Raw genomic sequence first — 26594 nt, forward strand, 5'->3', positions numbered from 1 at the left:
TAGCCTTCTAGCACATCGAGGGTGCTGATTTAGGCCCAGGCATGGACTGCAGCCGTGGTGTTTTAGACCTTGTGCTGGTGCCTGCTTAGCGCACTTGCAGCCCTTTCCACGTAAAGAGAGCTCTCCCGTTGCCTGGGCAATCCACATCCGTTAAAACCACCATCCATCGCGTTAGCGAAGCAGAGGAACGTGGCGGGACTCCTGTCAAAATACAAGTGGCATGAAGGGAAAGAACAGCACAAACTGCTGTGCCGTAGAAGATCTCCGCCCTTCAGAACAGGAGGTTTCCTGACACTGGTGGCTTCAGGACAAAGTATGCTGGGCTGCTTTGCAGTCTGTTTAGCCGCTAATAGCTCAGGGGAAGGGGGGCGAGCGCTGATTATATAGCTTTATAATGCACCAAATTGCTGCAGCTGTGATGCATCCATTTAGAAATTCCTGCAGTGAATGGGACGCGTGACGGCCGCTTTCGGCAAATTCTTTGTTCTCCTAAATGGGGAGCCCTAGGACTGCTACTGCCAACGGTCTCCCGTGAACGTGCGTTAACTCTTCCTTTCTCCTGGGCCTATTCCAGGTGTGGTTAGGGCCTGGCCGGCCGCACCTCTGGAATGAGATTCACGTAGCTCCTGTGCTGGGTATGCCGATCCCGTTGCCTTAAAGGCAGAATAATGACGGGGTGGAGCGTAGGAAGAGTTCAGGGCAAATACCTGAGTTTGAGATTGCCGGGGGGAGGGCAGGGGGGAGCTTTGAACCGCGCTTCATGTAACTGCCGTTGGAGCCCTTGAATTGGTTTATGCAAGCAAATGTTTAGCTCATTGCTGTAAGACGAGGGTTGAAGCAATTAACCGATAGCCACGACCCCATAATCCCTTGCCGAAAGAGGATCTGGAATTTGAGATTAAATCCCAGGTTGCAGTTAGTCGCTGCCGAGTTAAACATTGGTGCCTAGTTGTTGGTGAGAGGAAAGAGCCTGCTGCCTGTACTTGTCGGAGGGGAGTCCTTTGCAGGTTGTCTATTAATTATTAATTATTATTATTATTTGTATTATTGTTACACCCCAGAAATGGTCTAGGACCCCATCATGCTCGGTGCTGTACAAACAGAGCAAACAGATGGCCCCTGTCCCCAAGAGCTTAGGATTTTTCCCCTGTTGTTTTCAGGGTTGCTATAGTAATTGTCAGAATTTACTGGAGAGGTCGTTTAAAACCCCCAGCACCCTAGGGTGCAGCCTCAGGGCATGGCAGCCAAAGGGGCTGGTGGGGGAAGGATCAGCTCTTGGCAGAGTAACAGGTATATAAGCTTGATGCTCCTTGACACGTAAAGGAATTATTTAGGGACCCACAAACTGGGATCGGGGACTGAAAATAAGTCCAGTGGGCTGGATCGTCAGCCGGTGCAGATCGCTGCGGCTCCATTGCAGCCCATGGAGCTGTGCCGATCAACACTATCTGTGGGGCAGGCCATCTGCCTGTGTCTCAGAGATGCATCGGAGGCATGTCCTAGTGCTGCCGAAAGTATGACTTTGTGAGACAGGGCCAGCCGCTCCCCAGTCTCTAGTCGTGAACCGGGGTGCAGCTTAGCCAGCGGCCGGCCAAATCCTCCGAGCGTTTAGCAGTTCTACAGCTCCTCGTTTCAGAGGTGGGGACGCTAGGCGGGGTGGTTGGTTTGTTTTGCAGCAGGCATTTGCCAGCCTCAGTCGGGCCTTTCCTGATGGTAGAGGGGAGGAGTGAAGGGTTGGGGTGAGGACAAGAAAAGATCTGAATTGCCTGTATCTGAGCAGTGTATCCTGGAGGGTAACGGTCTAATGCGAGTTGGCAGCTGTCTGCTGGTAGGATGCGGTCATCTCAGTTCTCCCCACCCGGGTGTCATCCGCCTACACGGAGCGGAGAGGGGTCAGATCACGAGAAACCTGTCCCACACTCTGCCTCGGGACTTCCTTGCTGACCTTGCAGAGGTCACTTGGCTGCTCCATGCCTCTGGTAAAATGGGGTGACCCGCCTCACCAGGCTAAGATCGTTGTCTGAAGCACGTTGAAATCCTCAGTCGGAAAGGCTGTGCAAAAGGCAAACCCGCCTTACGTTAGAACAGAGCCAGTCATTTGGCTGCTGTTCTTAACAGAGGAGGTGTCTTGGGGGAAATAAATCTTTGCAATGGGGTGCGGAAGATCAGGAGACCAGATCAATGGGGAAACAGATTGCAGTGCTCCTAGTTAGCTTGTATTTGTCTGATGCTGTAGAGGGTTATAAATGCCAAGTGTACCTGGCCGAGAACTGCGACTCAGCTAGCTGGGGGAAGGGGGTCACCGGATTCCCTTGATGCCACTGGCTCTTGGTTTTGTCTGGTTTTCCCTCTAGATTGCTCTGTGGAACAGGGCGGCTTGCCCTGCACTAAGCCAGCCCTGATTACAGAATGAGCCGCACGTGGGCTGAACCAGGTGGTCCCCATGCAAAAAGAGCAGAAAGCTGCAGTGAAGGGGGGAAGCCCAGGAGCCTAGAGCTAGGTTTGCAGATACTGCAGGGAGCGAAAAGGCTCCTGCAGGGCCCAGAACCAGCAGGTAAAACGCTGAAGAAGCAGGAGAGAGTGGGAGGAAGGTCTCCAGGCAGGGAGGCCTGGCAGAGACAGCAAAGAGCCGGCTGGATGAAGCCTGTGTGAGTTTGTGTTCAATTAATCAGGAGAGAGAGACTGAATTGGGCTTGAGGCCTACTAGTGGGGGATTTCTTTGAACTATCTGGGGACTGGGAGTTGTTAAAGGGCCCTGAAGGGGGGAAAACAGAGGCAGGGTGCCGCAGGGTGACCTCTGGCTGCAAAGGGGTAGTCAGGTCATGAGGACATGCCTCTTACCCTCTCCTTTCCATTTATTATTATTTATTGTTTGTATTATGATAGCGCCTCTGAGCTCCAGCCTAGAGCTAGGACCCTGGTGCGCTAGATGCTGTGTAAACCCAGGACAGAAGATGTTCCCTGCCCCAAGGAGCTTACAGTCTTACGCTTGCTGGGGATGTAACAGCCGAGTCAACGGGTGAAACTCTCCAGGGTGGGCGAGCACAGGGCCAGTGCCAATCGGCCCTAAACTATGGCTTTGTGCAAATTCAGCAACAACTTCCCCTGGGGGAACACATCAGTTAAGGGGACAGTGCAGAACAAGAGTCTGGACACAACCGCTGCTAACCTCAGACCTGCCTACGTAGCTAATAGCTTGTCTGCCTCTTTCCCCTGCTCCATCCCACGTGCGAATGCTCTGCCTGCCACTCCAGGCACAGCACTCAGCCTTTGGAAGCTGGATCTGAGGGCTCACTCGTGTCAGGACCACAGAGTAAAGCTGTCTATATGCTAATATGATTAAAAGGGTTGAGCTGGGATGCTCATCTGGGGAGCAGGAAATGGATATAATGAGCAACCCCAGGGCATGGCGGGGGACGATTGAAATAGTTGACGGGATGTGGTGGTGGTGGTTGGCTCCAGGCCAAGCCACAGAGGGTGGGAGGAGACCTCGGAGATCTTCGATGCTTTCAAAGTCACGCTCCAGGGAGAAATTCGCCCACGGGGCTATAAGCCCCCAGTGCAGCAATCTGGATGGAATGGGGAGCACCCCTTACAGGCAGTTCGGTTTGGGAGATAGAATTTAGCATTGAAAGCAGTGACCGCTTGCAAATCCTGCTAGGAAATGGAGAGCTGTGACTTGCCCAAGTGGGGCTGGTCCTGCTGGTGCCAGCCCTGGCTTTCCCCGCCCACGCTAGGGGGTTACGCTGCTGGAGCTACCCCAGCGGCTAGCCGTTGATGGGTGACAATGCATAGAAAAGTGAGCGAGGATTTCCCGGGGCAGCGGGGGGGTGAGGTTCCCCTTGAGGGGGCTCCTGCAGCGAGGGTGAAAGGGTAGCTGGGTAAAGCCAGGGGACGTGGTCAAAGGGAAGTGGTAGGGCTTTGTTTCAGTCCCGAAGGCGCGCGGGATGAATAGACAAGAGGGCAGGGAAGGGTGCATTTTCAAGTGAGATTTCAGAAAGGCTTGGCGCTGCCTGAAGATCTCCGTGCTTTGAATGGGGCTGTTGTCTCCCTCCGTGAGGGCTGCTGGCTTAATGATGCAGCATTGTGCTCCCCGGCGGGATGCTGAGCACCGTGAGGCCCATTAGGGCTGAGAAAAATCCACGTCCCATTAACGGCCATTGAAAAAAATCACCCTCGTTCTGAGGTGAAACTGGCCTCATCTAACAACTCTGACCCGGCTGCCTGATTCCCACCCCAGCTCCCCAGCGGTTTCTAGCCGCACACCGTCTAATCAGCGTCATGGGAGTCTGAAGAGGCTGGCTCCCAAGCTGGGCCGGCCCCAGAATTACCACTCACTGCCCCTGTCTGAGGCACACAGCCTGCAGCTAGACGGGAGTCTTGGGTCTGCATCCTGCTTCTGTTGGCTTCCGGTCTCGAAAGTGACTAGTCATTTGGGGGGGGGCCCTTAATCTTGTGGGGGGGGGGGGCAACTTGAGACATTGTAAAGGAGTTATTTTCTACCAGGGTGGGTGCTCGTAGGTTCCCAAAATGGCCTCCTTTTTAAGGTGTCTCCAGGTGGGCACCCCAGAAATGGTCACGCGAAATCCTGAGTCATTTTTGAACACCTAGGCCATTGTTGTTTGTCCCCGACTGAGCTCAGGATAGTGCCAGGTGCTGAGCAGACCCATAGTAAGAGACGGTCTCTGCCCACAAGCGCCTACACTCTCAAGTGTTGTGCAAAATGTCGATTAAAATGGCTTCCTCTCCCCCTCCCCTTTGTTTGAGGAAGCAAACTTCTGCGCAATCGGGGCATGGGGTAAATTTTGCTCCAAACCAAGATCCATTTCCACTTAAACCCTAGGCCGGGCAATGTACCCCTGGGAATAGGCCCATATTGGAGCTCATCCTGCAATGAGGGGAAAAGATAAAACCATAAATAAATAAAGATATCCAATCTCCTAGAACTGGAAGGGACCTTGAAAGGTCATCGAGTCCAGCCCCCTGCCCTCACTAGCAGGACCAAGTACTGATTTTTGCCCCAGAACCCTAAGTGGCCCCCTCAAGGATTGAACTCACAACCCTGGGTTTAGCAGGCCCATGCTCAAACCACTGAGCTATCCCTCCCCAAATTATTGATTATGAAATGCAAAAATCATCAAACCTAATGTTTAGCTCCTAATTTGTCCCTGCTTATGTTATAAAAACCTGGTCATGGGTGCGCCTCTCATTCCCGAAAGACTTTGCCAATCTTTGGAGGACTGGGAATGGAACTGAAATGCGAGATTGAGCTCCCCTTGCCCCCAGCTAACCCTTTGAGTAGCTACGTGATAGGAAACTGAGTCTTAATAAACAGCTGCCGCTCAGCATGGAGTGGAAGCTAACAACATACCCTGGAAGTTGGTATTGGGACCAGAATGCGGTCACGTGTTTGACTGATGTAGCGTAGGAAGTTGATGGCTTTCCCCAATAACATTAGTGTTTACCTTAATAAAACGGTAGAGCATTGCAAGGAAGTCCCAGAGGTTTCCAGTGATGTTGGGGAGTTGGGCAGCATGATGTGTTTGTACAGTGCCTAGCACGATGAGCGTTCTCTCTGGGGCTCCTAGGCGCTATAAATAATTATAATAGCAAATGAAATAGTCACTGGGATCAAGGTAAGGCAACGCTAGTTTAAACTTCACGTCTGTGCTGAGACTCGGGCATGTTTCTGGGTAATTTGGCGAAGGCGTCTTCCCAGGCGCACTGCAAAAGATTGAGGGTAATACAGAACGGCACAGAGCCAGCTTTGAACCCTAAGGGCCCTTTGTGTTTGCACGCTTACTTTGCACACAAACACTCCTGTATGCACAAGCCCCCTGCTTTGTTTGCACGCCTGGCCAAATGGGCCAGTATCTAGTGTTCTGCATGGCCGTTGTGGGCTATGTGGAAAGTTGGTGCACAGAGATGCACAGATCGCAAGGCTGAAAGCCAGCCCGCTTTTGTTTTTAGATAGGAGGCAGTGATGCAGCCTCCTCTGGGCTCCTGTGTATACTTTGAGGGTAGTTCTGCACTGCAGTCGGGGGGCAACTCCTGGCGCTAGCTGTGACTTTCCTCACTCAGCTACTGGTAACAGTGAAGCTGTGGACACATGGGCCAGCTGCCCGAGTACTTCCCAGGGTGCCAGGCAAACTTCACTGCCTCTGCTGACGCTCGTGCTGCCATGGCTTCACTGCTGCCAGTCTGCCAGCTAGCTAGATTGAAGCTAGCTCGGGTGTGTCTACATGAGCTGCAGTCAGACACTTTGATTGCAGTGTAGACGTGCCCTCAGTTGTCTTGCTTCAAGCAAGATAGAGAGGAGACTGATGCAGAGGGAAGGGGCACGGGCAAGACTTGCCCATAGTGCAGCCTTGCAAAAGTCCTGAAAAATGTAGCAGCCCAGACACCGAATCTATTTGCTTTCCCTTGCGGTGATGGTTAGAAGGAAAACAGTGATGTTCACTCGCCCGTCCACAGGAATCCTTCCTGCGGCCGGAGTGGAATTTTGCACGACTGGGAGATTGCAAAGGCAAAAGAGTATCTCAGCTCGAAGGGGCTGACTGGGCCTGTGGAGCTGACACCCACTGCGGGATGCTGCCCACATCTATCCCATGGCATGTTGCGGTGTTAAAGCCGGTCACATGCTGCTTTCTCTGCACATCCTTGAAACACAGGTGACTTGAGAGATGTCTGGAGGGGCTGCAGGAGAGCAGGCCACACCGTAGTGGATGGGGAGGCAGGAGATCATTTAAAATCAAGACCCTGCAAGTGGGTGGTGGTTCAGCCCTGCCTGGCCAGCCTCTGACCTTCAGTCCTAGTGTTCTTGGTCATTGTTTGTGAGTGCTCTGCTCCCAGAATCAATATTGCCCAGCTGGGGACCACAGCAGTGAAGCCAACGAGCTGGAATTGGCTTTTGGACGAGATGCGCCTCTCTCTCTCTCTGCTGAAGCTGCTTTTGTATCTGGAGAGTGCTTCACCGCCTCTCCTAACATGTTGGATCTCGTGGAGGTGCTGAAGTGATTCTGCCCAGAGATGAGCGCCTCGGGGGTGGCCTGGCAGGTGGGAGCTGGGAGAATTATTCCCAGAAGGCTATTGAGCGTGAGTGGTTCCCCAGGAGGTGTGTGGCCAGGCCCCAGCAGGGCAGCTGGTGTTCGGAGAGCAGGTGGGATTTGGTTTGCACAGAGTTGTAGAATTGAAGGGCAGAAGGGACCACATCTCCGTCGCAGGCCACCACCCCCTCCCCGCCTCCATACACTAACCCTGGCACCCAGAATGAGACCAAGGTATGACAGCCCACAGGAGACTAGACCATTATGTGACACACAGTGAACAGGAAGGGCTGAGGGGCAACAGTGCCCAAAGCCCCTGCAGTGGTAGGATAGACCCAGATAATCCTGGCAAGTGACCCACATGCTGCAGAGGAAGGTGGAAAAACCCCCATGGTCACTGCCAATCTGACCTGGAAATTGCTTCCTGACCCCACATACAGCAATCAGTTAGACCCTGAGCATGTGAGCAAGAACCAGCCAGCCAAGCACCCGAGAGAGAGGATGCTCGGTGCCAGCTCAGAGCACTTTCCCGTCCTGTCCCGTGTCCTATCTCCAGCTGTAGCCATCTCTGATGGTACAGAGGAAGGAGACAACCTCCACCCCTCCGCCCCAAAACCATAGAGGGGAGGGAGAGGAGGGGGAGACTCTCTTCCTGACCACTGCATGTGATCGTCCAAAGCCCTGAAGCATGAGACTTTAGGAACATCTGACATGAACCAGAAGGAAGCCCCCGGGGCTGCCAAGCCCTGGCCCCCCATCTCAAGAAAGCCTGTCTCACAACCCTGTTCATCACTTTGTCCAGCTCTCTCTCACGATTAATTAGTTTGCCCCACACCACCTACTGGGAGGCTGTCCCAGGACCTCACTCCTCTGCTGGTTAGAAACCTTCTTCTAATTCCCAGTCTGAACTGGTTCATGGCCAGTTTATCCCCATTTGTTCTTGTGCCAACATTGTCCCTTACCTTAAATAGCTCTTCTCCCTCCCTGGTGTTTACTGCCTGACATATTTATAGAGAGCAACCAGATTCCCTCTCAGCCTTCGTTTTGCTAGACTAAACAAGCCAAGCTCTTCCAGTCACCTCTCAGAAGACAGGCCCTCCATTCCTCTGATCATCCTAGCTCTTCTCTGCCCCGGTTCAAGTTAAAATTCATCTTTCTTGAACATGGGTAACTAGAATTGTACACACTATTCCAAACGAGGGCTTACCAGTTCCTTGTCCAATGTCATTAACGCTTCCCTATCTCTCCTGGAAATGCCTGATACATCCTACAACTGCATTTTTGTCTTTTTTTTTTTTTTGCAGCCACATCACATTGCTGGCTCACAGCCATCCTGTGAGCGACTAATACACCTAGCGCGCTCTCCTCCTTTGTCACTTCCAAGTGATGGGCCCCAAGCTTCTTGCAGAAATTCTTACTATAATTACACTCTAAGTGTACAACCTTACACTCTGTGCTACACCACTACCTCAATATAACGCCACCCGATATAACACGAATTCGGATATAACGCGGTAAAACAGTGCTCGGGGGGGGGGGGGGGTAGGGCTGCGCACTCCGGTGGATCAAAGCAAGTTCAATATAACACGGATTCACCTATAATGCGGTATTTGGCTCCCGAGGACAGCGTTATATTGAGGTAGAGGTGTATTACGTTTACTGTCACTCCAGCTCTTCCTGTATAATATTCCGATCCTCCTCTGTATTGACGATGCCTCCCATCTTTGTATCACCAGCCAATCGCATTAGCACGCTCCTACTATTTTTTTGTTTTGTGCGAAGGTCATTAATAAAGGTGTGAAATAAGATCAGTTCCCAGGGCCAATCCTTGAGTAGCTCCACTAGTAATTTCCCTCCAGTCTGATAGTTCACCTGTCAGCACAACCTGTTGCCTTCTCCCCATTAGCCAGTTCCTTACCCACCTCCAGATTCTTAACCTAAGGCGCGCGCCCCCCCCCCCCCCCATCATCTCTAATTTAACCAATCATTTCCCGTGTGGGACTGTCGAATGCTTTACTGAAGTTTGCATTCAGATTGTCCTTGCCCTGGTGACCTGAGCCCTTGCCAGCAAATCCCCATCCTTGCTGCTCTCAAGGAGGTGCAGAGAACAGGGACGTGGGGTGGATTGCTAACGCTAAACGGCACTGAAGGGTCGAACTGCTATTGGCGGTTTCTACAGTCTCAAGGCTGGGCCCGGGGCTAACAACGGTGGAAGCTGTAGTGGAGACAGAGCTTGGGCATCTTTACCTCTTTGTCATTTAATCCTGCTCTGAGGGCTAGGTGATGCTGATAGCCAAAAGCACCTCAGCCATTGTCTATAATATGGCTTCCACCATGGGATGGCACTGATGGAGAATTACTGCTTCTTAGCTGGCTAGGGCAGAGGCAGCCTAGATCGTACCTTGGTGAGCAGTGACCAGCTGAGCTCTTGGGGCAAGCGAAGCTGTAAATCCAGTAGCTAGAGGCCAGATCAGGTTGTCCACCCACATAAGGCTGGCTAGTTGCCAGGGCTACACTTTTTGAATTGTGGGGGGCCGTGCAAGGAATCACGTGCATAGCTTTTCTTGCCTGGAAAGCTGCAATGGGCCATTTCCTGTGGAGGGACCGCTGCCAGCAGTTGTTTCGTGGTGGGATCACTGGAGTGGCACTGCTTGGCATGCATTCGTTTACCTTTGGAGCTGGTTTCCGGGCATGTTTGCAGGCGGCATGTGCAATAGTCCTTTGCCGACGGGTCATGTGGATTTTAGCGGCAGTGCGAAGCTGCGGTTTCGGGGTTTAAGCTCAGCGTTGGACGTTGGCTTGCAGACCGGGGGGGGGGGGGGCCTGCGCCACAGCTGGAAGGCAGAGACGCTTTCGAAAGCTGATTTCATTGTTTTTTGGCCCATCTAGCTCGACGACTTGAACCTCCCAGAAATCAAACGGAAGCGGCTGGAGGACAGGAAGGAGGACGACAAGAAAGAATTCAAGGACCTCTTTGAGCTGGACAGCGACTCCGACGGGGAGAGCGGTGGATTCGCTGTGCAAGGTATGGGGCTGGTAGGGGTTTGATTGTATATTGCAAAGAGGCGGGGCCAAATTCATCCACGGTGGAAGATGGTGCACCTCTGACTTGGAGGAGCTGCATTACAGGTGAGCGTGGCCCATCAGGCTTGGGACATGGAGAGAGAGAGTGGTGTGGGGTTTCCTTTTATGGCTTTTCAATCAGCATAGGGCAGCTCATTTAGAGCCTTTCATTTTGCCCCCATGTCTTTTTGCTTCGCCTCACTCCAGCTCATTCTGGAGTCCCCACTAGCCTTCATCTCCCTTCCTGACCCTCCACCCCATCCCCCAGCACCTTCCTTTTGCTGCAGATGCTGAGCCTTGCCAGCGGCTCTCTGATAATCCAGCAGCAGGGGGCGCTCATCGTAAGGTAGTGCCCACTCTTTCAAACGTTCCTGTGGTATGGCTAAGATTCAACTGCTGTAAGGAGTTCTGCGTTCAAGAGCTACTGCAGGTCTCTGGTCCTCTGTGTCTCCCTATCCCTTCTGTACAATGGGAATACTAGCATGGCCTGCCTCACAGGAGTGTTGCGAGGATAAATACGGTAAGGTCCGTACCAGAGGTAGGCCCAGCAATTGCTGGTTTCCAGAACAGAGACTGTCTTTGAGAGAAGGGTTAACGCCTCCCAAACCCAGCACCCTTTCTGTCCCTGGGAGCTTTTTAGACAACTCTTTAATGACTTTAGGACTGCACGGGTCTTTGATGGGACAAGAAAGTTTTGGTCTGTAGAGAAAATAGAGGGGTGTAATTCACGAATTAACCACTAGGGGTCCGCTACAGAACATGCTTAAAAACTCCACTGGACAACTCAGAAAACTGTCAAATTCTTCTTTTAGAAAGTCTTGTATTTATCTTTCATTTTCTGATCGTTATTGCTAGGGGCATTTTCATCAAAACAGGCTATTTTTGTTAGTTCAGGAGCTCACCTGGCCTTCTTTCTTGCCCCCCGTTTAAAGTTCTGACCTCCCACATGGGATCGTGGTTATGACGTGTCAGAGTAAATTCTGACATTTGCTGGGGAATTAAGCCACAGAAGTTGATGAAATCCTGGTTTCGTTGCAGGTGTTCCTAATAAAAAGGGTGGGAGGGAAAGTTCAGAGAACTTTTGCCACGTCAGCCACATGTTTAAAGCAATGGATTTTGTAGGTGTCCTTTGTAGTAAAGAGGAACAGGAAAAATCAAATGCACCACCAGAATTGGTGAATATTGAGAGACCTACAGCTCTCCCCAACACTGGGCTGGGGCTTGTCATGAATGCGTTATGAGAAAGTCTCGGTAGTTTCCAAAGGGTCAATAATATGTGTAATTGAGGGACTGGGGAGTGGGAGTCCAGGACTCCTGGGTTCTAATCCTGACTCTCCCACCACCGTGCATCATTGGAAAGGTCACTTAACCCTGAGACTTATTTTCAATATTTCTATAAAGTGATTTGAGATGCTCACATGAAAGAGGCAAGATCAATGTCTGATGATTGGAGATATACACTATACGGCCATCCCTTCATCTCCTGGTTCTGGCCACCTCTACCAACCACTCCTGCTTTTGCTCTGGCCACTTATCTGCGCACCAGAAAACCCGGATGAATGCAAAGCTTTACATGGTACAGTGTGCTGCACAGGGTAGAGGAGATGGCTCTGAGATCAACATAGACCCCCGCCCAAAGTGAACCACACTCCGCTGCAGAGCTGTGGGGGCTGAGGTGGGTATCTTGGGAGAGGAGCATAGGACGCATGGTTGAGCCTGTGAAGCCCGGCGGCACGCTTCCCTGTGGAGAGTGGCGGGGGAAGCCTGATAGACCGTGGCAGGCTGGCGATGTGAAATGAGCTGTTGTCCTGACACGTTTCAAAGCCCTTTAGACACCAGTCATCCTCCCTCAGAAGATGAACAGGAGTGACTGCCCAGGCTGAAATCTCTGCGCAGATCCACCAGGGCCCTCAAATGCAAGTCTGGCCTGTCAGCCAGAGTTCCTGGCCCAGCCTGCTGTGTTCCCCGGGCGGTGGGGCATAGGGAAAAGCACCGAGTCCTGCATAATGTGGGGCCAGTCTAGGGAGCAGCAGGAGGCAGTGGCCCAATGAAGGGGTCTGCTGCGCGCCGGGGAGTGCAAACACTGCCAGCTTCCACCTGGGCAGCGCTTGGCGGAGGCAGTGAGAGAGCGTTAGCTGCCTCCTTACTGCAACAGTCTTGCCCTGCTCTTTATTTCTGAGGTAAGAGCAGGTGCCCGGGCAGAACGGCTAAGAAGTGACTGCCCTTAAAGTCTCCTCCAGTGAACCAACACCCTCAGCAGGCGTCCCCAGCAGTACTGGGGCTTGCGTACACCCCCGAGCGGCCTGGGCCACAGTCGCAGGGCAGGGCCTGTCCCTTCCTAATAGCAGCAGTGTTCCCACATCTTACCAGCCGTGCACCAGCCTCGGCCTTTTATTAGACTCTGTGCTAACAAGCAGAACGCCATTGACGTTTGTATTGGCTGGTTGATATCAAGTTACGGTTTTGGCTGGCCAGAGAGGAGCACGACCCTCCTGGCTTGGCATACGCCTGGGGTGGAATTTTCAAAGTGGTCGAGGTGATGTAGAGACACATCTTTCATTCGTTGTGCTTTGAAAATTTCAACCCAGACTTAATCGCTCATGTCTGTCTCAGAACAGGAGAGCAAGGAAACTGAAAAGTAGCACATTTAAAAACTGATCTAAGGAAATGGTTTTTCAAACAGCATATAATAGGACTGCGGAACTCATTGCCACAGGATGTCGCTGAGGCCAAGAACTTACCAAGCCTGGACCTTTATATAAATAACAAAAACATCCAGGGTTATAGTTAATGCTAAGAAAGTAATACTGAGAGGAGATAAAACCACGTTTCAGGGTTTTAACCAGCCTCTTAACTATTAGGGATTAGGGCAAGACTTCATTGGGGGAGCTTTTACCCTGCAGTGGCCAACTGTGGGGTTCTTGCACCTTTCTCTGAAGTATCTGGTGCTGGTCAGTGTCAGAGACAGGATACTGGGCGAGATGGACCTTGGGTCTGGTCTGATCTGGTGGTCCCCCTGGTTGTACTGTGAGCAGAAGAGAGCCTTCCCTCACCCACCCTCTTTTTTTCCTTAATTGACCGTAGCAGCATTGGCAACTGGCTCAGCATGTCTGTGGCTCACTAGTGAGATGCAAAGAGCTGGATTAGAATAGAAATGCTTCCCATTCCTAGCCAGAGACGAGGTGTTTGGCATGGGAACCCCCTTCCCTGTTGACAGCATCATCATCTTTCCATTTGTGGTTCAGTTTTGCCCAGACAGATCCCAGCCTGCATTCAGCCAGTGGAAAATCAGCCGTTAATAGCTAGGAAATTAGCAATTTTCTGTTAATTAGCTGCTGTTCAAAGCCCCTCTCTCCCCCACCTTTTTTTTAATTAAATATTGCTGTAGTTAAGTGCTCATTAGGGTTTACAGTGACTATAATCTCCCTGGAATAGGTTAGCATGGAGAACAGCAAGATTCCTGGGGTTAACTACAACTAACTAAACTACCTCGCTTGTTAACTAATGTCTAACAAATGTCAGGGCGGTTGGGGCATAGGAGAGCAGGTTATTGGAGAGGTCTGTCCCAGTGCAAACAGTTCACTCGCTTTGAAGAAGGCTTAAGATGCAAAATGAACAGTAAAGGACAATCTAGTCCAGGAAGTAGCAGGGGAAAAGTATAGCAAAATACCAGCCTCTCGCTCTCATTCCCAGGCCCTGTAATCAGAAAGCAATTAATTGCAAAAGGAGAAGCGTGGCTAATTAGCGTAGCAAATGAATAACTTCACATGCACAGCCACAAAATCCATGTTGTGTGTCTTATTAGCGTTCCCCACTTCTAGGCTGAGGTAGGGGAGAGGACATGGCTGCTTTGATGACAGCAACCACTTATTTCCACTGCTTCCTTAATGACCTGGCAGTCCGGGGGTGAGCCCCAGCGCAGCATGCTCCCGCGTGCTGCTTACCGTTACGGCCTGGACTGGCACTCGGTAGGAGTGCGCCCCTGAGCTGGGTTAAGCAAATACGTGTTTGCAGGATTGGGGCCCCTGCGTGCCCCAAAGCTGCCGGTTCAGGAGGCAGGTGGACCCTGAAGAGCGAGGCTTTTGCCAGGCATTCATGATTGTACAGCGCAGCTGATGTTACACCTCCCTGGGCGCTGTTCCCTGCAGGGTGTGGCGCTCTGTCTCCATGGGTTTGTCAGTTGATCACAGGATAAGCAGCACCCATCTAAACTGCTCTGGGCAATTCAGTTAAAATCCCCCAAACAGCCACAACAGCAACTGAACAAACATCCCCCAAACCTCTCACCACCAAACACAATTCCCCATTGCTTGCACTCCCCTATCCACACCCCAGCCGCCCACGGTCCAGCTGCAGGGGTACTGGCTGGATTCACTGTCGTCTGGCTCCCGTGTTCCTGTAGGAATAACCGTGTTTAGGCAGTGCCCCGGCACTGGGACACGCGAGAGCTCCGTTTGCCAGGCCTCGGGCAAGTGTGCGGGGACAGCCACCGTGCAGAGCCCGGCATGAAATTGGGCTGGGTTGTGGGTGGGGCAGCCTGCCACCCCCTGAAGTGCCGGGAAGGAGGGGAGCGGAGCTGGACAGCTTGCTGGGTATTTAGGGTCGGCTGTATCCAAGCCGTGCGGGAGCATGGGCAGAAAGGCAGGCTGCAGTCAGTCCTGCTAGGAGGGTGGGTATGGTTCCTTTCTCTGGCAGCCGTGTGGTTTATTGGGGTCAGGGGAGGGAAGCCGTGCCCTCCCCCTCCCGCCTGGCTTATAGTAGGAGCTCAGCTGGCCCGAGGGGGAGGCTGTCTCACCCCAAACGGCTGGAAAGGGGGAGGTGCCCAGTGCCCTGAGCTTCCCTGTTCGCCCAGGCTCGTGGAGGGGCAGCTGCAGGGGAGCAACGTACGAGCTGACGTGCTGGCAGGATTGTGGGGGTGCACCCCAGTCTCTGCTCTGGTCTTGGTGCAGGGGGCTGCACCCCCACTGTCCTCCAGCTGGAACATGTACCACCTCCTGCCCCCACCCTGGGGGCGCAACCCCCTTCTTCTCCAGTTGCCCCCCGGGGGTTATATCCCGCCGCCTGCCCCCACCCTGGGGGGGGGCGCACCCCCTTCTTCTCCAGCTGCCCCCCAGGGGTTATATCCCGCCGCCTGCCCCCACCCTGGGGGGGGCGCACCCCCCTTCTTCTCCAGCTGCCCCCCGGGGGTTATATCCCGCCGCCTGCCCCCACCCTGGGGGGGGCGCACCCCCTTCTTCTCCAGCTGCACCGGGGAGGGGTCGGGGATTTGCTGCTTCCTGGCCCAGGCTGTGCTGCACAGAGCAGCTGTCAGCAGCTTGAGCAGCGCTTGGCTCGGCTCTGCTCCCAGGTGGGAACTGTCCTTCTCCCCCCCCCCCCCCCCCCCGGGGTGTGGAAGCAGCAGCAGAACATCTGCTGGAGCTGTTATCCCTGGAATCCTCCTGGGGGGGGGGGGTCCCTGGGTGACGTGTCCCCACCCTGTGGGGAGGCAGGAGAGGTCCAGTAGGCAGGGGGAGGGGGTGTTGCTCCCCCTTATGAATAGATTTGGGAGAGCAACATTGAGGGTGCAGAATAGGAGGGGGGGGCTCTTTGTGGGGACGAGGCTGCTCTGTGACATGGAGCAGAACAAGATTGGGTGGGTCCCTACGGGGTGAAGCGGCAGCTCTATACCATGGGGGGATGTGTGACAGGTCCGTACAGAGGGAAAGGCTCCTGCAGGGGACGGAGTATCCAGGAGAGGGTGCAGAACAGGCTGGGGAGGGGTGAAATGGAGCAGCCCCCTTACGGGCAGAAGCAGCTCGTATATGGGGGGGGGTCTTAGAGGGACATGGCTCTTATATATATATATATAGAGAGAGAGAGAGAGATGGAGATATACCTATCTCATAGAGCTGGAAGGGACCTTGAAAGGTCATCAAGTCCAGTCCCCTGCCTTCACTAGCAGGACCAATTTTTTGCCCTAGATCCCTAAATGGCCCCCTGCAAGGATTGAACTCACAACCCTGGGTTTAGCAGGCCAATGCTCAAACCACTGAGCTATCCCAGCCCCCTTCCATAGGAAGCAGCGTGTGCTTCAGAGGAGAGAGAGGGGCCACTTGCCCGTATCATTCCAGATGTTACGGTGTGTGCAGCCACACGAGGGCTCCATTTAGTAGGGTGAAAACCCAGGCTGTCGACAGGGAGAAGGAGCTATATTTAAAACTAAAAAAGGGGAGGGCGCTCGGGGGGGGGGGGGTCCTGCACCCAGTTTCTATGGTCTCTGCTGCTTTTGTTTCTCTTTCATGTTGCTCGTCTCCCTGAGTCTTGGCAGTTGCTTCTCTTTAGTTAGAGTGATAGGGCCGCGCTGCCGCTGTGTGTATGTTCCAGGCAGGGTTACATGCAGCTTCATAAAGACTTAGGGACGATGCTAAACCTTTCCAGTGATTTCAGGACGAGCTCGCTCTGCTCTGCCGGCATTGCTTTTATGTACCCGCCGCACCGGCTGTACATACTGTAGAGCAGCAAACAGCGTTTGGGGGAGGGAGGGATTGCAGGTGCAGGAGATGCTTAATTGCATCAATTATTGGTGATTTTCTTTAGGGTCCGCCATAAAATAATGAGGAATTGATTGTTTTTGCTGTAAACATGTGTTCACGCCCTTGGCTGCCTCTGCGAAAATACTTCTTACCATAGCAAATGATTAATTGTAGAGTGAGAGTGTAACTATGTATTGTGCATAAAAAACATACACAGCTGTGTGTATGTGTGAGATGTATGTACATTATACACATACATACCCATTGTGTATGTGATACAATGTACGTACAAAGTGTATGTATAAAGATGACATGGGTTGAGTAGCCATGGTGAAGCGTACGATATAAATACCTAGATGCTACAGTCATATAGAATGTGCTAGAATCACCCTTATGCTTCAGGGCTTCTATGGGTCAGGAAGCAAAATCTCTGTGGGCCAGGCTGCTTCAAATTGTCCATTGCAGGGTTTCATGCGCCTTTCTCTGAAGCATCTGGTGCTGGCCCAGATAGCTCACTGGTCTGATCGGGTGTGGCTATTCTTGTGTTCCTGTATAAAGTCATTCCCCCAAATTAGATACATACGGGGCAAGTGAGCGATGAGGCATATTTAAGTAGGCTGAAATGGCATTGCGCTGTCTGTAATGTGATAAGTTTTGGATACTGCAGCTGATCAAACCCTGTTTGGGTTTCTCTCACAGTGTCACGTAGGGATACGGCTCTGGTTTGTGTTGTGTGTTGCATATCAATATGGCAGCATGATGTGTGTGGAACAGTCTGGCTATGGGATCGTTCAGCGTGTTATCTTTTTGCCTATTCAGATACAACAGCTCTCTAAAATTACTCCAGAGCCAATCCCAAAAGATTGGTCTTGTCTCGTTTTTAGCCAGGAATTCGCTTCCATCAACACTCGCTTCCGGAACCCTGTTGATTACAAGTAGAGCATGGGGGAGCCCAGCAACTTTCTGCAGCTGGGGGATCGTGTCAAACTCCTCCCCCCCCCCCGGATTTTATGTAAGATCCGAGACGATAGAGACCTGCCTGTACGTGTGTGTTGGAGAGGGGGAGCGTATGTGCCTACGCTTAACTATAGGCATAAAACACGAGGCCTGAATGTAGGGTCCAGTCTCACAGGGTGCTGAGCGCTCTCGTCACCTGTCTTGTTGAATGTTTGCCATCCTCCTTCCCTGTGCCTCAGTTTCACAACCCTAATGAGTCTCTCCCCCATCCCTTCCTTCCGGTCTTTCCTTTCCTTCCTGTCAGGCCACTCAGGGGCTGTAAAATCAGGTTCAGCTCTTGCTCACCTCCACCCTGGAGTTGGGTTTCTTTGCAGCAGAAGGCCCAGAGGAAGGTGATGGAGGTTGAATGGCCCTGGGCTCTGAATCACAGTGAGATCAATTGCTGGTCGATCTTTGCATAGGGAAACACGTGACGTTTTTGATTTGTTTGCCTGGGAATCTAACAGACTTAGTTTATGCTACCCCCCCCCCCCCAATAAAATCAAACCACCACCAAACACTCCTTCTGTTGTGATTTCCCTAGCAGCAAATCTCTCTGCTTCGTGCCTGATTTGAACCTGGTGAGGCAAGTTGCCGGGCAAGCGTCAGTGCATGCAGCAGGTACGGCTGGATGTTTGGGGTGGGGTGAGCGTGGGATGTAGAGGGAGCTTCTGATATTGGTTTTTAACCAGTTAAAACATCTGCATGAAAGGGAAGAGCCTCCCTTTCCTCCCCTTTTGGTTTAAGCCGTGGTGGTACAACTGCCTGCTAGCTTGTGCAGGGCTGGAACAATGCCCGAGGTGCAGGAAAGGTGGCTGATACATGGGCGAGGTGGACCAGTGCTTGCTGAGGAAGGCAGGCTGGAGAGGGGCCACCGGGTGCCGTGAAAGGTCTGGTAGGGAAGGGGGTGGGTTGAGCACTCCCAGAACCACACTGGTTTTCAGAGGGCGAGGATGGAGGGGGCGCATGGATTTGATCGATGGTCTGTCTAGGGCGGGGGGCGGCAGTGGCACGCATTCCTCTCATTTACCAGCTGACGGCTCTCTGGGAGGGAAGACGGCTGCTCCTGGAAATTATTAATGGCTCGGGGAGAGGAGCTGGATTGCCTCGTCATGAGGCAATTAATGGCGAGAAGGGAGCGTGGCTGCATTCTCTCTCCGGGCCGGGCCGTAATGAGCAATCTGTCCACATTAGGCGGTGGTCTGCCTCTAATGAACTTGAGCAGGTTTCTTCGTTTATCAGTCACGTAAGCATATTACATCAGTGCGGAGGGGGGAGGAGGTGGTCCAGATGTTTTCATTTGTTAAAGGAATAACCGTGGCCCTTCGAGCTGGCAGATTTCCTGGCGTGTTCCTCTGCATGCAGGATTAGCCAAGCGATCAATAGGCAGGGTGTTCTATGGGGTGGGGGGTAAGAAGAGGGATTATTCCTTTTATCGGGTAATTAGAGTCACCCCAAGTGTTGCTGGGTAGAGGCGGGGGAATAGATTATATAATAATAGATGATTATCATAAATGTCCTCCTCAAAGCTGCTTGCCTGATCCCTCTTGGCTTCGATATCTCTCTCTCTCTCTCTCCGCTTGGGTTTTCGTTTTGACTTTGCTTGATGAGACGCTGTTCCAGAAGAATGCTGTGTATCGGATACAGGCGATGGTCCCAATTCTGCAGTGACTGCTGCTCGGGCAGACCCCTTTGGGGGTTCTGCAGAGACACACCCCAGTGGAGCTGATCACAGGATTGGGGCCTCTATTAGTGCCATGTCTCTGGGCTGGTCTAAGGGGGTGAGACAACCAGCTCCCACCCGTCATTGGGGTTTGGCTCCCTCCGTCCCGTTTGAGAATCCCGGCCATGGGGTCCCTGGTAAAGGAGCCTTGCAGCCAATGAGAGCGTGGGAGCGGGCGGGTGAGGGAAGACGGGGCACAGGGAAGCAGAATGCAATTGTGCGTTTGATAAACACCTCCATCCCCAGAGTGTGGGGAGGGGGCACTCCCATCTCCCTGCTTTATGGCAGATCAGGGAAAGCAATAGAGTCAGGGCTAGCAAGCATGTCTGGGAGCCCTGCGGAGCCCCGTGGAGAGGGGCTGCACGGGGTCTGTCTCTCCCCCAGCGGTGAGTGTGTGTTACGCGTCCCCGCTCTGTGCTGATCCGCAGGGGATACTAGTTTGGTAGCGATGCAGCTACAGAGCTGTGGCTCCGGCTGTAGCGGTGTATGCTTCTAGCGCCGGAGGTCCCCAGTTTGAACCCCGATGTATCAGCCGCCATGATGGCCATCATCTGTCACCACTTACATCCCACTGCGAGGTTTGCCTGGCGCCGGTCTCCTGCACAGGTCTGAGTCGTGTCCCCCCCATACACACACGTGTGCGGCAGCCTAAGCATTTGCATCAGGCTTGCAGGCTGAGAAGGGTGGATTTTATTCCTCCAACTCACACATCAGTTGCTTCTCCTCCCAGCCACGCCACTCTCGCTTTGCCTGATCGCTTCTCCAGGTGCTGGGCGTGAGAGCCAAGGTGGGAGCTTGGGTTGCTGAGTGAGGGGAGGGAATCCTGGCTTTGGCAATTCCCTCTTCCCAGGCATGTCTGGCTATCACACTGGGGAGTGGCCCATGTGCATGGGAGAACACGTCTGGTTCAGTATAGCCATCCAGGTGATCTCTGGCCATCTGGGTCCTCCACCTCTCCCTTCCAGACACTTCCCGTGTGCCCTTGAGCATCTCCCCGGGGGCCACCTGCATTGAGCACCCAAAACTCCAAAGTCAGTGAGAGATGCACTGGGCCCTTCTCGTCCAGTCCTGCAAGGTGCTGGGTGCTCGTTGGCCTCCCTGATAGCAGCACAAGCTAAGGAGGAGGCTTGACACCATGGCGATGGGTACAGCATAAATTGGGCCACTTCCCTCTGTTGTGCCTCAGTTTCCCCATGTGTAGAATGGGAGTGGTAGCGCTCCCCTGCCTTCCCAGAGCGCTCGAAAGGCTGAGTTCACTAGTGTGCAGAGAGGGCTTTGGATATCCTGGGACGGGGAGCGCTATGGAAAGGAGACATGTATGGAGACAGACACGGACTTGTTTTAAAATGAAGTTATGCGTAATGCAGCTCTGGCCCCTTAATCAGAAACGTGTGTTGGAGGCAAAGTTATCTCCAGCTGCTGCAGAGGGATTTATCCCTTGATAATGGGTGGAACATCTTCTTTCATTTCTTTGTTTGAGGCCAGCTTTTCTCCGTCCCCCCCCACCCTGTGTGTGTTCTTCGTTTCACGTCGCCCCAGCACGAAAGGATCTTGCAGACGATCTCTCCTGGTGAGCCGGAGCTCAGTGGTGCAATAGAGGGCCCTTCGGGGTGTGTAACTCAGCACGTAGACTGAAAGGGGAGCTTTGTGCTCGTTGCATGACATGGCTGGGAACCAAGCTGCTCCATTGGACTAAGGGTGATGGAAACGGGAGAATTGTCACACTGCATCAGACCCATGATCCAGTTAGTCCAGGCTCCCCTCTCTGACGCCGGCCAGTCCCAGATGTTTCAGAGGAAGAGCCCAGCAGTAGGGAGTTATGGGCTAATCTGCTCCCCCGACCCCCATATGAAGTCTCATTCTCATCTCTGAGAGCTAGAGATGGGCTTGAAGCATGAGGTTGAAAATCCGTTCCTGAACCGGGGGTGCATTAACGATTCACACCCCGCCGCTCGACTGCCAGGCCCTTTTGGCACCTTGTTCAGCCTCTGCCGGGTGATCGGTTTTGTTTAACCACATGCGTTTTGCAACCAGCTAGTTTGGCAGCCAAGCCGGGCAACTCTTTAGAATGGCTGCAACCTCCCGGGAGTGCTGGCGGATTTCCCATCCTGTCTGAGCTCCGCCGCGCGCCCCCCCTCCCCCGCACCAGTAATAGCTTCATCATTAAAGTGATTAATGCAGACTTTACAGTGCCCGCTTGCTGACCAAATTGTATTAAAAGTCAGGCTAATATCTCCAAGTCGAGTCAGCAGGGACTCCTGGAGGCAGGGGGAGCTCCCGGCGCTGAGGACTGCAGGCACTGCTGCTCCCGTTTTATGCAAGCTTTGTGCTGGTAGAGGGACGTGCTGGCACGCAGCATCCGGGCGCGACACTGGTGCTTGCTGCCCCGTTCAGCTTCCCAAAGGCGAAGAGGCTCTGGCCTCCCCCTCGCCGGCAGATCACCCTTCTGACTGGATGGAGTTGGGTTGAGCCTTGATTCCACCTTCTGCCTCCTGGCCACTGTTCCCCCCCATGCACGGTCTGTACCTCCAGGACAGGCACAGATGATTTCCCTGCCCTAAGGCACAAGAGGGACCAGATGGTGACTGATGAAAGCTTGGTTTGGACCTTGCTCCAGGAGACGTGCGCTGCCCCCGGCGGGGGCTGTGTTGTGAGGTTATGACCCAGCCCAGTATTCAAGTTGGGTCGTCCCTGTGCTGATCCCCCCGCCCTCAGGAATGATTGAACAGTTGATGTTTTGAGCCATGGAACGAGGGCGCTCTAGACAGACGCGGGGTCTGTTTACCCATGGCGCTGGAGCGGTAACTTCTGGCTTGGGTGGACATACCGGAGCTAGCGCACTTGATGTAAAAATGTAGCCGGGATGGCAGGTAGCACGGGGCTGTCTCCTCGCGCTCCCAGCTCCAGCGTGGACGTACGCTAATAGGAGGCGCGCAGGCAGCCCGGCTGGGGAAACGGCAGCCCGACTTCTGAAATCCTTTTGTTGCAAAGGAGCCGGCGGGGAAGGGTTTTTTGGCCAGTGCCCTTTCAGGCCCTGAGCCCGGCACCTAAAAGTGGGGAAATCAATCAAAGGCCTGGTATTCAGTTCTGCTCACAGCTGGGCTGGCTCCTCTGGTCTCTATCGGATGAGCGCTTGGAGCCGCTAACCAGCGCTGACAGCTCCTTTCGCTCCCGCTCTGTGATGAATGGGCGTGAGCTTTTGTTCCTACCTTGTCCTGTGTGGGCCAAGATAGGCTTCTCAGGTGCCCATCAATATTATCTCGTGTGGTGGGGAGCGTGGCTATCCATCTTCTGCCTGGCCTACCCCCGACGGGGAGTGCCTGGCGACAGGACGCAGTCGGATTGTCTCGGTACCCAGCGAGCCTAATGAATGGAGGCCGGAGGCAGCCCGGTTGAGGGGGAGAGGGCGGCAGGAAGCACTCGCATCCAACTTCTCTGGATGCAGCTGAGTGAGTAGCTCCGGTCAGCGGCTGGCGCTGGGGGGCTGCGAGCACGGCCAGAAGAACGGTGCACAGCAGGGTTGCCAGATGGAGTCCCACGGCACGCGGAGACACGGTTCCTCTGGCGGCCTGGGGCGGAGGGGCTGTAAATCACTGGGTTTAGTGGGAGGTTGATGGCTGGTGTTGGGGGCTATACGACAGTGCCAGGAACTAAGGTCTGATGCTTTTCCCATTTGCAGAGGGTGCCCGCCCCCCAGGACGCACAGATCGCAGGTGCTTAGGGGAATGAGACGCTATTTCAGGGTTTAGCACCTCCTTGTGCTTCCCAGTTTTCTCCCTCTCGTTCATCGCTGTCGGGGCCATTTCTTCCTGCTGGGCGTTCCTCCCTGTCTCCCCATCCCCAGCGGGAGCTCTGGTCTCTTGGAGGCTGCCGGGCAGGGCCACTGTGCGCTACCTGAATACCTAACAGTAATCAGACCTGGCCCCAGAGAGAACTCCCTGCCCCTTCCCCTTGCAGCTGTGTGGGAGTCTGTACAATGGTAGGCGTTCAGCTCTGCACTCGGCTTCCTCACTCTGGCCTCTCCAGTGCAGCCGCTCATACCATCTGGTACAGTCCCTGTCACTTCCCCGTCTGCCCCATCACCCCCAGAGAGGTTGCACACGGCCCGGATTCCCTGACGGTTCCCGCTGCCCGAGGGACCTCAGCAGGGATGTTTGTGTAATCCAAAAACTAAATGAATTGCAGGAAAATCAAAGGCCAAGAAAGCGCAGGGATCTGCGGGGAGCCCGGACGTGAGCAGCGAGGATGACGACGAAGAGGGCGAGTATGACATCGGGGAGGAAGAGGAAGCTAGTGACTCAGACGGTGAGCAGCCCGGGAGGAGGAGTGGGGAAAGGAAAGGGAAATGTGGACGGGTCTATAGGTTTCAAGCCCGTCCTGCAGCCTGGTTTTTGGGAGCTCGCTGAGAAAGGCAACGAACCCCCTTGTGTGAGGCACCCGGCTCCAGGCAGGGGGCATGGGAAGGGCTCTCGCGCCTGCGGTTCAGGGATGAACAGGCTGCTGGTCCCTTTCATCTCCTTTCAGGGGCCGCCTGCAGAGAGGCTCAAAGGAACTTCGCACAGCCCCACTCCCCACACGGGCAGCGAGCACATAACACTTCACCTGCGCAGAGCATTGGTGATGCTTTTCCTTTCTGCTTAACCCCCTGGCTACCGGTTCTCTCCCGTGGGGTGGGAAGCGGCTGACCCAAGCCGCCGGGGCGGTGGCATTGTAGTGGAGACACCCGGCACATGTGGCAGCCGTGGCGAGATGAGATGGTTGCGTGCACGGACCAGTGCTGCATCCGGGCCGCGATCGCTCCTAGCGTGTGTCCCGATGGTGCGTCCCCATTAGCCGCTGGTGCCCAGAGGAGGATGCGTGCGGGCGAGAGGGCTGGCCCCAGTGAGGAAGCAGCAGTTTATTACCAGCTGTACTGCTTACGAGACCCAATCTGCCCACCGTGAGCCGGGTCACCAGGGGCCAGCGAGAACCTGACACACAGCCAGTCGCTTGTCTTGCTCAGGCCCAGAGCCCCCCGTCGCTCTGCTCCCATGGCATCTGCTCAGCGGCTCTCTTCTGGCAGCGTTACCCATGTCACTCCTGCCGCTCAGCTGGCAGAGCAAGGCCGAGCCTGCCAGGGCCTGTCACGCCTGCTGGCACCTTAGCCCGGTTTGTTGCCATCTGTAAGCCAGCACCGCCATGCCCAAACCCACGTGTTACGGGCACTGGTGGGAAGTGGCTGCAGTTCTCCTGGGACTGGCAGGGTTGGTTTTTTTTTTTTTTTTTTGCTAGCTAGGGGGCGTCTAAGCCAAAGCATTGCCCAGACCGTGTCTGATTCTGCATGGCAGATGGCTGAGGCTTGGCACACGCACCCCAGTGCCAGTGCCCAGATTAGATGGGCATTAGATCCATGACGGGACAATGCTGCAAAGGCAAAGATGCTTGGGAACATTTTCCTGTCTGCTCTGGGAGTGCTCTTTCCCCTGCCCCACCTGGCTGGCATGTTGGGGGGGGCGAGGGGCCCCCCAGCTGACTGGCGCAGAGCACTAGAGTGTCCCAGCGGGAACTTTCCCCAGGCCTTTGGGGCCCGTCCCCTCGGGCCGCAGGAGCATTTGGAAGAGCTGGGCTGGGACGGGGGCCCCGCACTATGGTGCTGTGCCCCAAACGAATCCTCGCGCCACTGTCCTGTCTCCCAGAGCACAGCGCCCAGGCGGGTCCGGCTCCCGCTGCAGGGTCGTGTTCTGGCCCCAGCTGGGCCGCATGCAAATGAGCAGCGAAGGGCAGTTTAGGAAAGCCTCCGGTGCCTGCTTTGCTGGGCTCTCCCGCAGCTGCCTGGTTCCTGGCGGCAGTCAGACCCCAGCGCTCCTGGCTGTGACAGTCCGATCGCTTCAGCTGAGGTTTGTCCCTCTCGGAGGGTGGAGAGAGGCTGGGAGGTCACTTGTGCTTTCTCTCTCGGGTTTGGTTTTGGTTTTTAGCGTTAGCTCTTGCTGTCAGGCAGTCCAGGGCCCCCAGGGTTCTGGAATGAGAAGAAATCGGGCGCTCACCCGACTCCTGGGGGAGGCAGTTCCACGTCTCTGGCGCGCTGGTGTTTCCAAGGCACCAGCCAGAAGTGCTAATGAGCAGTAACGTCCAGCGTGGCACGCGGGGACTGGAGCGTCTCCTGCCAGGCCAGTGGGTTTTACTGGCAGCGCCCTGGTAGCTGACTCCTGTTCCACCCTGGGCATAAGACCCAGCTTTCCTCGAGCTCTGCCGTATGCAGGTGTCTGTGGCCATATGGCGTCGGCGCTGATCTTGGGGCGGTGCTGTGCCAGCACAGCCCAGGAACCAGGCACCGAGACAGCCCTGGTTCGGGGGGGGATCCCTGGGGATGTACTGGGAGGAAGCTGAATGTAGCCTGCCCAGCCCGTGGAAATTAGCTCTGCTTTGCATGGAGCTCACGAATACCTTCAAAGGGACCAGGGGCTCAGACCGGGGTTCGTTTTCCAGCTGGGGTCCAGAGCCTCTGCAGCTCTAACCCTTGCAACCCCCAGTTGAGATCAGCAATAGAGGGAAAAGCGGCTGGATTAAGGGGAGCTGGGAGGAGAGGGCTCAGGGTCTCTTAGGAGCTCTGCTTCGCTCCCTCTCCCCTCCCTGCTTCGAACGCTGCCTTTCACACACACACAGCCTGGACTGGAGCAGGCGCTGCTCCGGAAGCCCCGCAGTGCTCTCCCTCCTGCTCTCTGGGAGAAGCAGCGGCACCCGCATGTTAATTAGCGATGGGTCGCCCTCCTCCTGATAGCAGCATGGGATTTACACCTCTTTGCTCTTTCTGCCCGCAGGGGGAGCTGAGGAGGGGCCCTCCACCTCGGAGGGGACCCAGAAGCAGCTGGCCTATGCCAGGCGGCTGTCCTCGGCCGACCTCAAGCTGCTGGCCCAAGGGGAGGAGGACATCGTGGAGGACCTTGATGACAATTACTTCGACGACCTAGCCGGTGACTGACGACTCCGCAAATGCTCTGGGCTCCCTCCCTCTGCGCCTAGGAGGGCAAGCGTGTGCCCTCGCCGACAATCGAAGCTGGTCGTGATGGGAACTAGGCCAAGGGGGAGCCCCGAAGGAGGAGGTAGGAGCAGCATGGGATGGGCAGCCCTAGCGGGACAGAATTTCTCACTGATGCAGCAGAGACGCTGCCTGGACCTTTTCCACCAGAGTTACGTTAGTGGGAATGCGGTGAAATGTGTGGTCACATCAGGACCAGTAAAACTGCTCAGCAAAGGTAATAAAAAGCCCTCATTAAA

At 54.4% G+C, this 26594-nt stretch overlaps 1 protein-coding gene across 1 annotated transcript in view; it reads left to right on the forward strand.

The window, feature by feature from the left end:
- Positions 1-26594, forward strand: part of NOC2L (NOC2 like nucleolar associated transcriptional repressor) — an 82830-nt gene extending 56236 nt beyond the window's left edge. The window contains exons 17-19 of the mRNA XM_008167264.4: positions 9936-10071; positions 23526-23645; positions 26138-26594. Coding sequence (XP_008165486.2) covers positions 9936-10071; positions 23526-23645; positions 26138-26298 — 417 coding nt within the window. The 3' untranslated portion in view covers positions 26299-26594. The remainder of the gene's footprint in view (positions 1-9935; positions 10072-23525; positions 23646-26137) is intronic.

The sequence above is a fragment of the Chrysemys picta genome, chromosome 21, assembly GCF_011386835.1.
Source record: "Chrysemys picta bellii isolate R12L10 chromosome 21, ASM1138683v2, whole genome shotgun sequence".
NCBI lineage: Eukaryota > Metazoa > Chordata > Testudines > Emydidae > Chrysemys > Chrysemys picta.